Here is a 15,347-nt window from a genome sequence, read left to right on the forward strand (position 1 = left end):
ATCCGCTCACAGACAAGGAGGCCGCGTCTCGACGGAGCTGCGCAGAGGAGGCTCCCCCGGAGCGGGGGGGGGGGGGGGGGGAGGGGCACAGACCCTGACCGTCCTCGTGGCGCCCAGGATGATGTCCCGGAGGCCATGACGACTAGCGGAAACGCCGAGCTCGCCGGCACAGGCCACGGAGAGCCAAGACGAGGCCTGACGGCGGGTACGAGGCAAAGCTGCCCCGCTTAGGGCTGAGGTGCGGCAGCCTCTGGGGCCTAAGAGCCCCTTCACAATGCCTGAAGCGGCTGGCCAGGAGGAGGACAGACAAGGGGAGGCAGATGACTAGGAGCCTGGAGGAAAGGAGGAAAGAGGCCTAGGTGGCCCGGGAAGGCGGCACCAGAGGGAAGGCCTCTGAGAGATCTGCGCAGGCCGGGGGGCGCAGGGCCGAGAAGGGCAGGACCAGCCTTTCCAAGAGCCTTTACTAAGAGGCTGCTACGAAGCTGTGCTGGACAGAGAACAGCAATCTTGGCAGAACAGTGGGCGTTCTCAGGCTCTCTGAGCTCCTGTGATGCTGCGAACAGTCCTTTGATGGACTGGCCGGGCAGGAAGGCCCGAGACGCACCCTTCCCCACAGGATGGCCGCGGGCGGTACTCACCAGCTCCGAAGGGCACGTAGGCAAACTTCTCCCCCGACGCAGGGTTCTCCTGCAAGTACCGGTCAGGATTGAAGTCCAGGCGCTCTCTCCAGGAGTCTTTCAGCCTGTGGTTAACGGTGGGCGACACACACACCTGATGGCCCGGAGGAATAGTATAGCCGGCCACCATCTGGAGTTAAGGAGACACAATCGCAAAGACATCACTGAGAGGCGCCCCACATGGCGGGGGGCGCCGATGCACACTGCGCGTGGCAGAAGTCTCTCGGGGCGGCCCTCGAAGGCCCCGTGGCCTCCGCTCGCGCCCTCCCTTGGGCCCGAAGCCCACCCGCCAGGCCTCCTCCTTGCAGAGGCCGCGTCTCCCCCACCCCGGGAGTCAGCCAGTGGCTGGCCCCCTTAAGAGACGCTCATTCACAGAACTCTCCCCAGGGACCCGGAGCATCCCGCAGGCCTCAATCTGGGCCTCCCCTGTTCAAAATCCAAAGGCTGCTCCCGGAGGACGGGAGGTCTCTTCCCACCCACCCCCTCCCCAAGGGTTCACTCTAAACTCCAAGTCAGGCCGAAGCACTCACCTGGGGAGTTTTGGCCAGTCTCATCATAGTCATGATAGGAGGTCTGAGTCTCAATGTTTCTTTTAAGCAGCGATCTAACATATGTAGATCTTTGAGCTACAGAGAAAAAGCCTCGGTGAGCCTCTGCACTAGGAACAATTCATAAAAGCCAGATTTCATCAATAAAGCGACACGTTTTTTCTATCTGACTGGTACACTGTGTCTTGCATGATCCTCGGGGGCACCCCAGCTGCCAGACATGGCAGCATCTCCTGCCCAGGACAAGAGGACAGAGGCAGGCAGTTCTGCCGAGACACGCCGAGGGGAGGTGCCCCGGGAGAATCACTGACTCCGCACGGAGTTCTATGGGAAGGAGAAGGCGCCCCAGATTCAGTCAGAGCCCTGGGTTTAAATCTTGGCTCTGTCCCTTTCGGTATCAGCAGAACAGGACCTCGGCTTATGTCAGATGAGGGAGCCGGTCTATTCTCTGATCCAAGTACCCGATTCCCACGTCCTCCTCTGCTCCCAAGCAAGGGACCAAAGAGCAACGGGGCTCGATGAATGCTGAGGCCCCTCTCCATTCCCACACCGCAGCCCGCTAGGGAACCCTTAACATCCTTTGCCTCTGCAGTGAAGACTTTGAAACAGGCAAAAGGGAGAACGAGGGATGGAGTCACTCAAAAGCGGGCTTAGCACGGAGGACGGAGCACAGGCTGCCAGGCAGAGGACACAGAAGGGTGCTCTTCGCAGCAGTTTTCCTTTGTGTTCATACTTGTTCCCCGGTGAAAATGGACTCCAAGAGCCAAAGACACCGATCCAGCAAACTTCCCAACATGGCTTTTCAAAAGACACGACAGTTTGAAGAGGGGATCAGGGAGGCGTAGCAAGTATTAGAAAGTGCCACTTCCCATAAAGAAAGTCTTCAGTCTCCTAGCTAACCCCACACCTCCGCAATTGCCTTCGGGGACGGACCCTAGTTAGAATGACTTGAAATCAAAAGTCAAGCAAACCTGATCATAGTGTAAAGGAGGCAAATCTTCTCCACAGACACTCCGCTGTTCTAAGTAACATTTTTCCTGAAGTGTTTTGTCTCTGGCCAAAAAGAAGCCCATCCAAGCACTGGTGGTGGATGACGTGTGCTGCCCTGCTAACAGAAGTCCAATAAGCAGCCCTGCAATTTCATCATCTGTCAAAGAGCGCCCATCCCTAAGGAAGTCAACAAGACAAACAACTTGAGCACCCCAGATGTCAATGAGATACCAAAATCCACGTATTTCTCAAGAGTCATATTTTCTTTAATGTAACAAAGTTGACACCCACATTTCTTAGAGAAAAGAGTGAAAAGAAACATTAAGGACAAAGGCACTTATTTTATCTAGGGGAAGTACATGGTAAAAAAATTTCCCATCTTTCAACTATTCAATACCCACAAAAGTGCTAAAAATAAACTTTTGCCAATCAGAGGTCAAAAAGATAAAGCATTAAATAAGTTGTTAGGCAATTTCCTTGTTTTGGCTCAATATGTTTGACTCTAAACAGTTTTTACTTACTTGTAGGTAGAATCTAGCAAAGTTTGGAGGAAATCATCATATTTTTCTTTTGACTCCCTACGTTTCTGGATTGCATTATGGAAAATGCTTTTGATTGCTTGATGTGCTCGGTCCCGGCGCCTGTAATTCCAAAATCTTAATTTTAATTTTAATAACTACAACTTATGGTTTCAAAGTATTTCCGCTTATAAGCAGTGACAAAATTGCAGCTGAGGGAGGCCCATTTTGAAACAAATCTAAATGCCCCAACCGATCAGTCGCAGGGGTATTTAAATAACTAAGTAACCGCTCTTACCCTAGTCACTCCCTCAAAGCATCTTCTGATGGAAAAGCAGGAACGTCCCTTTTGCTCTCAGAAAGCGGACTGCTCACTAAGGAGGCAGCATAATTCTAGTTCCAACAGATTTCATACCGCTTTCCGATGCATCCCCATCGACGCATCATTCCAATTTCTCCTCTTCTCCGCTTTCTTGCTTGCGGAATCAGAACTGTTTTCCTCCCCAACCCCCACAAAGCTTATGTAGGACAGACCCTATTCTGGTTTCTCTCCACTTCGGCTCCGCCCCCTCAAGCCAATTAATCAACGTAGTAGATACTCTGTGTATGTAGGGCAGGGCATTAGATGTTCAGTGTGAGGGACACAAAGATACCAAACTCAATACCAGCCCCCCCTCAAAGAATTTACAACAGACAGCTTGAGACAAAAGGCATAAAGTTATTTAATTGCTAATTCATATTAACAGCTAAAGATAGGAAGAAACAATAGCAAGTGTAACACTGTAAAATAACTGGGACAAATAAGCTCCTTTTGTCTGAGAATCAATACTAAGTAGAGGTTCCAAGCAATTGGGGTTAAGGGACTTGCCCAGGGTCACAGCTAGGGGGTTTCTAAAGCCAAATTTGAAACCAGGGCTTTTGGTGGGCCTAGCTAGCACTCTAGCCACTGAACCACCAAGCTGCCCCCAAATAAGTTCTAGAACTACAGATGTATTCTACCTGGAGTAATAAAGGAAAAGAAGGTGGAATTTGAGCTGAATTTTTTTCAAAAGGTTAGGATTGAGTTAACTTGGGTATCAGGGGAAGATATTCCAAGCAGAAATAACCATGGAATCAAAAGTAGAAAGGTATGTTCAAGACACTGATCGAGCTGGAACAATAAATTCATGCAGGATAATGAGCATGACTATAAAACCATGTTGGGATCAGATTAGAGATGATTTTGAATACGAGAATAAGGCAAACTTTATCCTGTAAAAAAAAGAAGAGCATCACTAAAGATTTCTGATGCTCTGTGTCAACTAATATTCAAACACCCACTTTGCCACTTAGTACTCATGTGGCCTCACTCAATTACCCTTTGCTTCAGTTTTCTTATCTGTAAAGTTACAGATTTGAAGTAAAAGGGCCTTTGAGATCTCTTCTAATTCTAAATCAACGATCTCCTGATGCAATTAAAAAAACTATTCTGGAAGAAACCAGGGAATTGATTCATTAGGATTAATTCATTAAATCTGTATAAAGTGATAACAGCCGCAGGGAGAAAGCAATGGGATGGCAAAGAGACATTATAAAAGGGAAAAAATTACTACAGATGGTATGATGTAAAAAGAAAATCAAAAATGGCTTCAGTAGTCACAAAAGACATTCTAGGCATTTTCAGGAAAATGAGTTATTCTCATCTCAACCTTCTCTATCACGAAGCACTTTTTAAGCACATCCTACTTTAAGCACATGGGATACAAAGACAAAAAGACAACAATTTTTGTACTGGAGCTCAGACTCTAAAACGAGTCAATAGGCTGGATGATTACCATTGAATCTGGAGTCAGGAAGACCCAAACTCAAATCTGATCTTAGATACTGAGTAGTGGGTGACCCTGAGAAAGTCATTTCACGGGTGTCTACCTTTACAGGATTATTGTTGAGGATCACATGAGATAACATATGTAAACCTTGAAGTGCTATGTAAATGCTATAAAAATGGAGATTTGAACCCCAGACTTCAATCCCCAGAAGTCCTTGGTACTTCCCAGAATTCCCTATAATCTCACCTGGGTCTCCACCTGATCGAGAATTTAGTATTTAACAGGCTCTCTGCCCCCCAAGAGCCTCTTCCTGTCCTCAGAGATTGCAAGGACGTAGTGAGTAAACTAAGTGGTCCAGAGCAGATATGAGCCAGGACCAGGATTGTGGCTAAATGGAAAGAAACCAACCCATCAAGAGGTTTGAGATTTGCTAAGTAAAAGGATGTGTGGCAAGAGGGAGAGTAAAGACCCAAGAATAAGCCAAGGTTACAGATCTGGACAATAGAAAGCAATGTCTTTAACAAAAATATGGCAATTTAGAAAAGTAACAAAAAAAGGGAATGAGTTATTTTGGACACACCCAATCTGAATTATGTAAGTGCTGCAGCTCAGGCGAGAGACAGAACTGGATTATAGATCCTGGAGTTCTGTGTATAAAGATCATTAAAAACCCATAGGAGTTGATAAAGTCATCCAAAAGAAAGAAAAGCTCAGAGCCCAAAGTATACCAAACCAAGGCCACCACAAATGAAAGCCAGCTTTGTTACACAGCCAGGGTTCTAGTATAGCTACCTGTTGAACATCTGTTATAGAAATTTAAAAAAAAACACACAAAACTAGTACAGCATTTACATAGCACTTTAAGGTTTGCAAAGCACTTTATAAATACTTCTTTCATCCTCACAACAATCCTGGAAGGTAAGTGCTATTTTTATCCCCATTTCATAGATGAGGAAACTGACCTGGACAGTTAAGATATTTGAATGGGGTCACATCAGGTCATATAGCTACTGTTTAAGGCTAGATATGAACTCAGATCTTCCTGATTCCAGTTCTAGCACCAACCTACCTCAGTAAACTCTCCTTTAAATTAGGCTCAATATTTAACAGAGCTTCAATTTGGTTTGTCAGTCTGACTTAAAGCAGGGCATACCAATATTACTATTAATGATCCAACAAGAGAGGCAATTTGGCCTCAAACTCAGGAATGCCAAGGTTCACCTGCCTGATTACAGCTTTATGACCCCAGAAGACCCCAGGCACTTTAAGACTGAAAACTATAGATGAGATACCCATCTACATTGGCAGAGAGAAATCTCACACTGGGAGTTCCTCTGCAAATGAATGAAATCACCAGGCCACACAAAAGCAACAACAAAGCACCAAAAAAATTCCAAGTCAGATGGACTAAGTTTAAGAAGTACCTGAAACAGGGGGCAGCTGGGTAGCTCAGTGTGTTGAGAGCTAGGCCTAGAGATGGGAGGTCCTAGGTTCAAATCTGACCTCAGACACTTCCCAGCTGTGTGACCCTGGGCAAGTCACTTGACCCCCATGGCCTAGCCCTTACCACTCTTCTGCCTTGGAGCAATACACAGTATTGACTCCAAGACGGAAGGTAAGGGTTAAAAAAAAAAAAAAGAAGTACCTGAAACTGGGCAAAGGCAGCCAACCTGGCAGGAGCCAAGCAGCATGGGTGAAGCCTCCATCTAGATCTGCATAGAGCTGGGCCACTTTTTCATTCAGCTGGCTTCTGATTTCTTTTCCATGTAAACAGTGGCTAGCCGTGAGAATGATTAGCTCAGAAAGGGCTTCAAATAAGTCTGAGGGGAAAGAGACAGAGTCCATCTTGAGACACACTGGGGATCTCCCCCTCCTCTGCAGAGCTGACGGAGAAACCTCTTGCCAGGCTCTGAACCTGGGCCCACCCTTTTGGTTACAAAGGACATTCACAGAGATGAAGATGACTAATTATTGTTGGTTTTTATAAATAAGGCAGGGCACCCTCAGTGTAGCGAGGGCCGGAAAGGCCCAAAAGCATCTACAGAGCTACAAAGACTGAGTGGCTCCATCAGTGGACAGCTTGCTAAGGAGTCAGGATTTATCACTGGTCACTGGGTAACGGATGAATTCACTAGTGACAGACACCCAGGAAACCAAAAAATTAGGAAAGGGTCCTCCATCTGGTATGACGGAAAAGAAAGAGAGGGTTCTCAGAATCACTCCTATAAGACCACCCACACCTCACTTACCTGACAACCACAACTACCTGAAACACAGCTGAGAACCAGAAAAATCAAACGGCTGCTTGGCAATAGAGAGCACTACGTGCTGCTATGCACTTTATTCTCATACTACAAATCCTCTTCTTTGAGAGACCACAATCAACTTGGTTATCTGGTCTTCCCATTCCAAAGCAAACTGAGTTAAAATGGAAATGTTTTGGTATAAGACACACTTGACAGTGTAGGTAAAAAAGGGGCCATAAACACTGCTGTGTTTTGGTTGTTTTGTTTTGTTTTGTTTTTTAAAACAAAAGTAAAGCCAAAAGACCCAACAGACTTCAAAAGTCCTGTGGGTGTGGCCATGTTGTTAATGCTGCAGTTCAGTAAAATTGCTGGTGATCCAACATCCCCTACCAAGGTTAAATATGTTCAGTTTATTGCCATCATAAGTAATCCGTTTTCTAAACCTTTTCCTATATCATGAGTAAAGTACTTTTTCTGGTTAATAGAGTAAGGCACTCTAAAACTGAAGCTGATTCTTCAAAGTTTAAAATTTTATCCTTATATGGAAATTAAAATTAGTTTCCTATTTTGGAAAGACCTCTCTCACTGACCTCTACATTCATTTCTAGCTCATATTTTAATCCTAAATTTTACATTTCTTCTTACTTATGTAAATGAGCCAACAGAAAATGTTAATTTTAAAGTGACATTAACTGTATCCAAGTAGTCAGAAAGTGATTTTCTACTCAAATACTAATCATTGTTTCCCTTCCATTACATTCAAGTTATTTTTGGAAAAAATTGCACTTTACCTAACAAAATTCTTATATTAATGAATGAAGGTGGGAGAAATAGGAGGAAGGAAATATCAGGAAATTAAGATGATACTAAAACAGACCAACACAAATTTTCTTCTTCTCTAAAAAAGCAAACTCTCCATATTATTAAAATAATAGTTAAAATACATGCAATAATATATTAAAATAATATTTTTTAATTTGCTTACTTTTTTCTCCACTTTCTCCCCAGCTTTCAAAGTATTCCTTTGTTTCTTTTTCAATTATGGAAACATGTTGTTTAAATTGGGCTATATTAAGGCCAGTTTTTAACATTTTCTTTTGTTCCAAGAATACCTTAAAAAAAATGAATTAAATATTAAGACCAAGGGATACATTTTTTTAAATGGGAAATCTACTTCCCATAAACACATCTCATAGAAAACTATATTGTAAAAAAGAGAAATTACTTTTTTACAAAACCTATACCAAAAATTAGCAACCTACATACAATCCTAAACAAATGAGCTGCAAAATGGGTGCTGCCCTCCCTCTATCTCCTAGCACCCAATGCCTTCAAGCTGCCCTGTCTTGAATGACTTAAAACGCCTCCCCTCTTCAAAGAGTTCCAAGCTTCAAACTTATCAGCCCCCCTCTCCAACCCACCACCTCAGCAAAAAAACAAACCAACCCTCTCACCAAATTTCCCACTGGTTCAGTATGGCTATCCTGGGCTCTTCCCCTTTCTTGTCTCTTTATCCTTCTCCTGACCCCCCACCCTACTAACTCAAGACAATTAATTAGTTGCAACTGTCACACAACAGTTGTACACTAGAGAACTAGGCTAGATTCTCTTTTTTTTTTTTAAACCCTTACCGTCTGTCTTAGAATTGATACTAAGTATTGGTTCCAAGGAAGAGTGGTTAGGGCCAAGCAATGGAGGTTAAGTGACTTGCCCAGGGTCACCCAGCTAAGAAGTATCTAAGTATCTACCTAGCCCCTCCCTCCCCAGGTTAGACTCCTCACTCACATCCAATAAGCAGTTTGAGCATGACTATTCATACCTTAACTTGGCATTCTAGGTTACAACATTTTAATTGCTATTAGGCCCCAATAAGTAGCACCTACTGGATTGGGCACATCATAAGCAACTCCCTTTCCAAAGACTGGTGTAGTGAGCCGGCCATAAACATCTTCTGCATTCAAATCTTCATTCTTGCTGTTGAAGAGCAGGGCAGCAGCTTCACTGCCAAGGAGGTATGTAAACTTCTTGCCCACCATTGTAAAACTAAATACAGGTCCATACTGGGAAAGAAGAGCATATACACAATAATGTGATCAAGAAATACAAAAGCAAAATACTAATTAAGAGACATCTCAGAAATCATCTAATCACTACCTGAAATACACAATTCTTCCACATCAACTCCAAGGAGAGGAGAGTCAGCCTCAACTGAAGAACTCCAGTAATAGCAAGTTCACTATTTTTTAAAGTAGCTTAGTCCAATTTTAGATTGGTCTAATGATTAAAAAGCTGCTCCTCATAGCATGCCAAGAACTGCCTTTCTACAAGTTATACTTGTTAGACCTATGCATAACTAAGAACAAATAAATCTAAAACTTCCTCAGTACCCTCTGGCCCTAAGAACCCTTCCCTCCCTCTAAGTGCAATGGACAGGTGGCCAAAAATGAACAGCACGCCTCCCACCGAGCCCTCCATTGAAGGAGGCCACCTCCTCATTTATTACCCAGTGGCCACTGGCAGTAGGTTTCCATCATGCTACACTCATGCTCCAGGTTTTCAACTCCATTTTTATATATCCTCTTCCCCCAGTAGACTGTTAGCTCTTTAAGGGCAGGCACTGCCTTCAGCCTTTCTTTTTATCTCCTGCTTTTAGTATAGGAGGAGTTTATCAATAAGCTCCAGGATCGCTATCCAAAGTCCCCCAAATAGAATGAAGCAGGATTTGAAACCAGCTCTCCCCCTCCTCCCCATTCCCTATTGTCCTGGGCCTCACCCATGTGCCCCCTTCCCCAATCCATCCTTTTAAGTTTTGATCACAAGCCATTTAAGACTGTCCCTCACCCCCCACCCCCATAGTGTCCTTAGAGGCCCAGCCCAAGGCAGCAGGGAATTCTAGCACCATCAATTAAGTGAGTGGAGAGAGGTCAGTGAGGCTTCAGGGATTAAGGAGGAAAGAGGGAAGATCTGAGAAAAGATGAGTGAAGTAAACCAGCTAAGTACTATGAAAAGAAAAGGCTTATATAAAAGGCTGGACACTAAAAATAGGGGATATACAGGGTATCAAGAAGTAAGGAGTGAGTGAATGAAAAGACACTGAAGGAAAGTCAACTGAAATATTACACTGATTCACAGTGGAAGATCACTCACCTTCTCATATGCATTTTCTAGAAATTCAATAGGACTTTTCCCAAATGCTATTGCATGACCAAGGAAAGGAATAGGAGAGAAGATGTAGGGTGGACATTTCTGAAAGACAAAAAAAAAATTTTTAACTTACCTTACAATACCTTACAACAAACATAGTTTCCAACTAACAACTCAATATAAGAGGCCATGAAAACAAGGGGGAAAAATAACACAAAGGATTAAGCAATAGAAAAGTTGTTTAAGAATGATAAGGCATCAAATATTGTAGACTGCACAAAGCACAGAATGGAAGAGCACTGTGCTTTTTAGATGTCAGACAGCCAAGAACACAGTAAAAATTACCACTATAAATGACCAATTTTCAGAGTCAGGAAGCAAGAATAAAGGGGGGGGCAGTAAGTGTGTGTACTCTCCTCTGGCTTCTTCTAACTGGCAATTTCAGTTCCAGGGTATTAGTAGAGGTCATGTGGATAAAGAAAGATCTAAAAATTAAAACTAGGAGACTAGGAACAAAATAAAAGTTAACGGAACAAAGAGCACAGTCCAGAACACTAAAAGCTAAGTAAGCAAAGAGAAGAGGCAAGAATAGAAATTTTAATAGGAATTCCCCTTTAATATGAGCTCCGGCAATCAGCTATAACAGACCCTTCCTGATGGCACCATATGAGACCCACAAAATGTTCAGCAATGTTCCCTGGAACTCAAGCTTCAACAGTGACAAAAAAAATTGGCTCCTTCCTTGCTCCCAAAACTCTTCCTACCGAATCTCCCTTCCATTCTCCTCTACACTTACTCCCCAAACACCCAATCTACTGCCCAGGTTCCACCTTCTCCATGTCCCTTCTTTCCCCACAGGAGCCATCCCCGGTGTAGGGTTCCATCTCCTAATCTACTACAATAACCGGGGTGGTTCCCCTCCGATAATCCATTCTCTACTCTCCTGAAAACCCAAGGGGTCCACACACACAGTCCTAGCCCCACGAGATTCCATTCTGGAAACAAATGCTGTTTAGCATAAAGTCCTTCACCATCAGTGAAGTCATTCACCATCCTCCTGCTTAGTCTTCTTACAGATTTCCACTTCTCTCAATGCTCATCTCCCTTTGTCCTCTAACCCCCTCTGTCTGTCTCATTCCCGCACCCCCCCTAAGCACCCTATCCTATGTTACCCCCAAAAGAATAAAATCTACTTTGGCTAGTTTTGGTCCCCCGCCCGCGGCTTCGCACACATTTTGCCGAGTGCGGACCTCGGTCTAGGCTCGGAACCCCTGAAAGAGAAGTTCTCCATCCCTCTGACTTCACAAAGAATCTCTACGATAGCCAACAGTTCATGATTTGCAGGGAAAAAGAGATTTTACTAAGAAGTTCAAGCCTGTCACATCTTTCCCAAGTCTGCCCTGCCCTCTCTGAGGACGACCTCCCAGGCAATCTGCGTGCCAGGGGATGCCTGACCTCCGGCCAAGCTCCGCTGTGGGTCCGAGATGTGGAAAGAACCGGAAGGAGGGCGCGAGGATTTATCATAAGACCCTCCGCTTTAAGAGTCAAACTTGGACAGCCTCTATGAAAGAGTCTCCGGAGCCCACGAGATCTGGCCCATCACCGTCCGTCAGTCTCAGTCCCACGCGCACCCTCAAGCCTGGGATGGGGAGCCTCCCCCCTCCTCCCGCACGAGCCCTCCAGCCTGGAAACGGAGAGCGCGCCTGTCCAAGCGCGTCCGCGGCCGTACCGCTTCTCTGGGCAGCTGCTCCGGACCCTGCAGGAGGCCCAGGCCGCGGCGCAGCAGGTAGGCCAGACTGAGCGTGCACACGAAAGCGGCCAGCACGGCCGACAGTCGCCCGCCGCCCACCGCCTCCGCGGCGCCCTCCAGCATCCCGAGTAGGGCCATCCCTGCCGCTGCCGCCGCCGCCGAACCCGCGGTGGCCGCTGCTACCGCGCACCAAAGAGACCTGGAGGCACGGGCCGCCATCCTCGCCTCCGACGTCGCTGCCACCACCCACCAGGAACGAACCGAGAGACAAAACTGGGGTAACCAGAACTGGGGGCGGTGACTCGCGACTCACCGGCAGCGGGGCTGGTCGCCGGCCCTAGATGTCCCGGCCCCGCCCCCCGGCCTCAGCTCGCGCTACCCTGACGTCACATAGGGAGGGCCAGTCTAGGACAGGGTCCCTCCTCCTCCGGCGGCGCAGGGACACGTGCTCAGAAAATCACCGAGAACCCGAGGCGACGGAATCGGAGGTCAGAGCGCGCCGGCGAGTGTTAGGGAGATACCGGACTCAGGATCCTGCGAAGACAAGGAGCACGCGCTGACGTTTTCGAAAGGGCGATCCCCGCGTGACTGCGCGGAGGTACTACTTTTGGCGGAACCAGAGCGGAGGCATCTCTCGGAGTCGTTGTGGGACCACCCACCTGATAGGCGGCCACGACTCTGATTGCTTGGGCTCCTCCTGAGGTGATGTCGGCTTATGTGACGTCTTGGGTACCATGGGGCGGAGTGGGGCGGGACTTGGCGCTAGACTCACATCCTACGTGCTAGGCTCAGGTGGGTCTCACCCGCTTTGAATCCTAGGGAGGCTGGCCTCTGAGCTGTCATAGCCGGGCCGACCCGAGCCGAGCTGATCCTCTGCTGTAAGGGGTTCTCCCTACCGGTGGGCGAAAAAGGAAAGTGAGCAAAGCCTGGAGAGCCTCTTTCAATAATCCCGTGATATAGCCAGTGCTAAACTAAGGGATGCAGAGATAGGTTAAAAAAAAAAAGTCCTTGTGTTTCCAGAAGTTCCAAACAGCTATGTACAAATACAAGATATATGGGATAAAAGATAATTGACAGAGGCAAGTTACTAAGATTAACGAGAACTGGGAAAGACTTCTTGCAGAAGGTGGGACTTTAGATGACAGCTGAAGAAGTCAGAAAAGCCAGGAGGTAGAGACGAAAAGGGAGAGAGTTCCAAGTATCAAACAGCCAGGAGAAATACTTGAAGGTCGGAGATAGATCTTAGATTACATGGGTAAGAATAAGGTATAAGAAGCTTGAAAATGTGGGAAGGGGCCAAATTAAAAGCGTTTTAAAAGCCTAACAGAAGTGTGTATTTCGTCCTGGATAAAAGAAGGAGCCACTGGAGATGAGTGATGGTCAGAGAGGCAATTAAGGGAGATTAATTTGGCAGCCATCAGTGGTAGTGTAGATCTGACTAAATCCATCGTTTGGGGAGGGATGGCCATAAATCTCTCTGGTTTGGTGACTTCTGTTTCATCCCTCGGCAGAAAACACCTCGATCTCTGCTTCCCTCTAGCCCTTCTTTCTCACTGTGTACCTCCTCTTTGTCTCTTCCCATCTCTTTCTTCCCTCATTACACCTCCCAACCAGACCTGCAGGTTGCTGACAGTTGACCAAAGGACCAAGTCATAGGATCATTGTTTCAGAGCTGGTAAAAGCCCTTGGACACCATCCAGTTCGACTGCCTAATTTTAGTCATGAAGAAACTGATGGTTAAGTAATCTGTCTAATATTTATATGTGCACTATTAGGATTTGAATACAGCCTCTGTGAAGCATTTCCTGATTCTTACAGTTACCGCTACTCTCTACAAACTAAATAATTTAATAGCTTAAAATATTAAATCTTGAAAGACACATTTTATTATTAAATATCAAATAACAATAATAAATGACTTAAATAATTAAATGTTCCATGCTTTTTTTTCTCTTAAAAAGTTAAAACCATCATGAAAAATCTTATGTAGGAAAAATTCCTAAATCCATTAACTTATTTGTGGGAGTGTTAAAGAAAGTTAGGAAAGGAAGGAAATGAATAACTCATTTGCTCATCTCTGCAGTTTTATTTCTGCAAGATGTTTTTGGAATTGCATTCAAATAGTTCCTGGGTATCTTAGTAAGCTACCAGTATTTCACATTTATTTTACATTATTTTGAATTTTGAATATTCATAGTTACTTTGAGTAGATTTTATTTTCAGTATCGCTGCTCCTGGGTTTTATTGTTGATATACAGGAATTCTCATGATTTATTTTATATCCCAAAATTTTGCTGAATTTATTAGTTGTTTTAATTAATTTCAATTGCCTCTCTAGGGTTCTCTAGATTGACTGCAGTCTATCACATTGTGTGAAAAAAAGGGATAGTTTTCCTTTCTCTTTACTTCCATTTATTAAATGTCTTTTTCTTGTCATTACTATAGCCAGGATTTCTTAGGCCTTTGTTAAATAGTAATAATGAAAATGGATATCTTTTCTTTACCCCTAACCTTCTGAAACAGCTTTTTTTATAGGGAATGTTTGTTTTTGGTTTTAGAAAGACACTACTTACTTTTGTAAGGAAAAGTCCATTTATTTCTGTGTTTTCTAGGCTTGGGTTTTTTTTTAATAGAAACAAGTATTGGATAATGTTTAAAGTCTTTTTGGTATATTAATAAAATATATAATGATATCCTGAATGTACAATAAAATGTAATTAATAAAATTTGGTATGATTAATAAAGTTATTTATTATATTTATGGTTTTCCTCATATTAAACAGCTCTGCATTCCTGGCATAATTACAACCTAGCCCTGTTACATAATTTTTTAAAATTTTTCTATATCCTATTTGCTAATAGGGAGATTTCAGATTGAGTAACTGAATCTTGTACCAGACAAAATTCGTGGGGGAGCCAGACCCTGTTACTTAATGTAAAATCGTAAGTGATGTGTGTGGGTGGGTATCTGCCTACTAGAAGACTTATTTGGCTCATGTTTGGCCCCCGGAAGCAGGGCTGGGCTAGATCTTATATCCCATATCAAATCTAGCCCAGTCCTTCCTTCTAAAAGAGATGATTGCACTTTCCACACTGGAAAGGACAAGAAGATGGCTATAGCTGCCCTGTTGGCAACCCAGTAGGACAGGAACAGCCATCATCCAGGACCTCCATGGATGGGTGATCTCTCCTTTTCACTTTCCTCCTCATTTCCCTGCCTCCAAAAGAGGTGCCAAGTTGGAATTATATTGACCACACCTACGTTTCTATAGTATAGGGGAACAAGAGATTCAGAATAAAAAGTACTTTCCCATATCTCTCTTAAAGGAAGAGTAAAACTTACCTTACTATCAAAAGCATAGTTCCCTCTCCCACCAAATGCTGGTTACACAAAATACCATTAATGTATAACTAATAAACCTCTTTATCAGTAAGCACTCACCAGAATTCCTCATACAGAAGGCAATAGAATACACCAGAGTAAGTGCATCCTTTGTCTGCAAGTGAAATAAGATCTTGGCTTCCCCACAGAAAGATAGAATGAGCTCACTGAGGAGAGTCTGCTCTTAGCTGCTGGTAGGGTTTCAGGCTCTGGGAAACAAAGTATTGGCCACCTTCCTCATATGTCTGCAGCTCTAAGGAAATCTTTGGCTAACCATCCTCTCA

The 15,347-nt window shown here is 44.6% G+C and overlaps 1 protein-coding gene and 1 long non-coding RNA gene across 6 annotated transcripts in view; one reads left to right on the forward strand and one right to left on the reverse strand.

Annotated features, from left to right (window-relative positions):
- Positions 1 to 15,347, reverse strand: part of LOC100028071 (lanosterol 14-alpha demethylase) — a 50,363-nt gene that overhangs the window by 1,868 nt on the left and 33,148 nt on the right. Inside the window, exons 1-9 of one of the 5 annotated variants that reach the window (XM_007505010.3) lie at positions 12,203 to 12,335; positions 9,935 to 10,033; positions 8,671 to 8,847; positions 7,773 to 7,899; positions 6,187 to 6,361; positions 2,737 to 2,856; positions 2,197 to 2,392; positions 1,208 to 1,303; positions 639 to 807 (exon numbers count right to left, since the gene is read on the reverse strand). In XM_007505010.3, coding sequence (XP_007505072.1) covers positions 639 to 807; positions 1,208 to 1,303; positions 2,197 to 2,392; positions 2,737 to 2,856; positions 6,187 to 6,361; positions 7,773 to 7,899; positions 8,671 to 8,823 — 1,036 coding nt within the window. In that variant the 5' untranslated portion in view covers positions 8,824 to 8,847; positions 9,935 to 10,033; positions 12,203 to 12,335. The other 4 variants (XM_007505009.3, XM_007505008.3, XM_001378153.5 and 1 more) reach the window with 4 other exon arrangements.
- LOC130454654 (uncharacterized) lies at positions 12,249 to 14,411 on the forward strand. Its single transcript, XR_008912453.1, has 2 exons — positions 12,249 to 12,383; positions 13,296 to 14,411. It is a non-coding gene; the product is annotated as an uncharacterized LOC130454654 (long non-coding RNA).

Source organism: Monodelphis domestica, chromosome 5, assembly GCF_027887165.1.
Source record: "Monodelphis domestica isolate mMonDom1 chromosome 5, mMonDom1.pri, whole genome shotgun sequence".
Lineage (NCBI taxonomy): Eukaryota > Metazoa > Chordata > Mammalia > Didelphimorphia > Didelphidae > Monodelphis > Monodelphis domestica.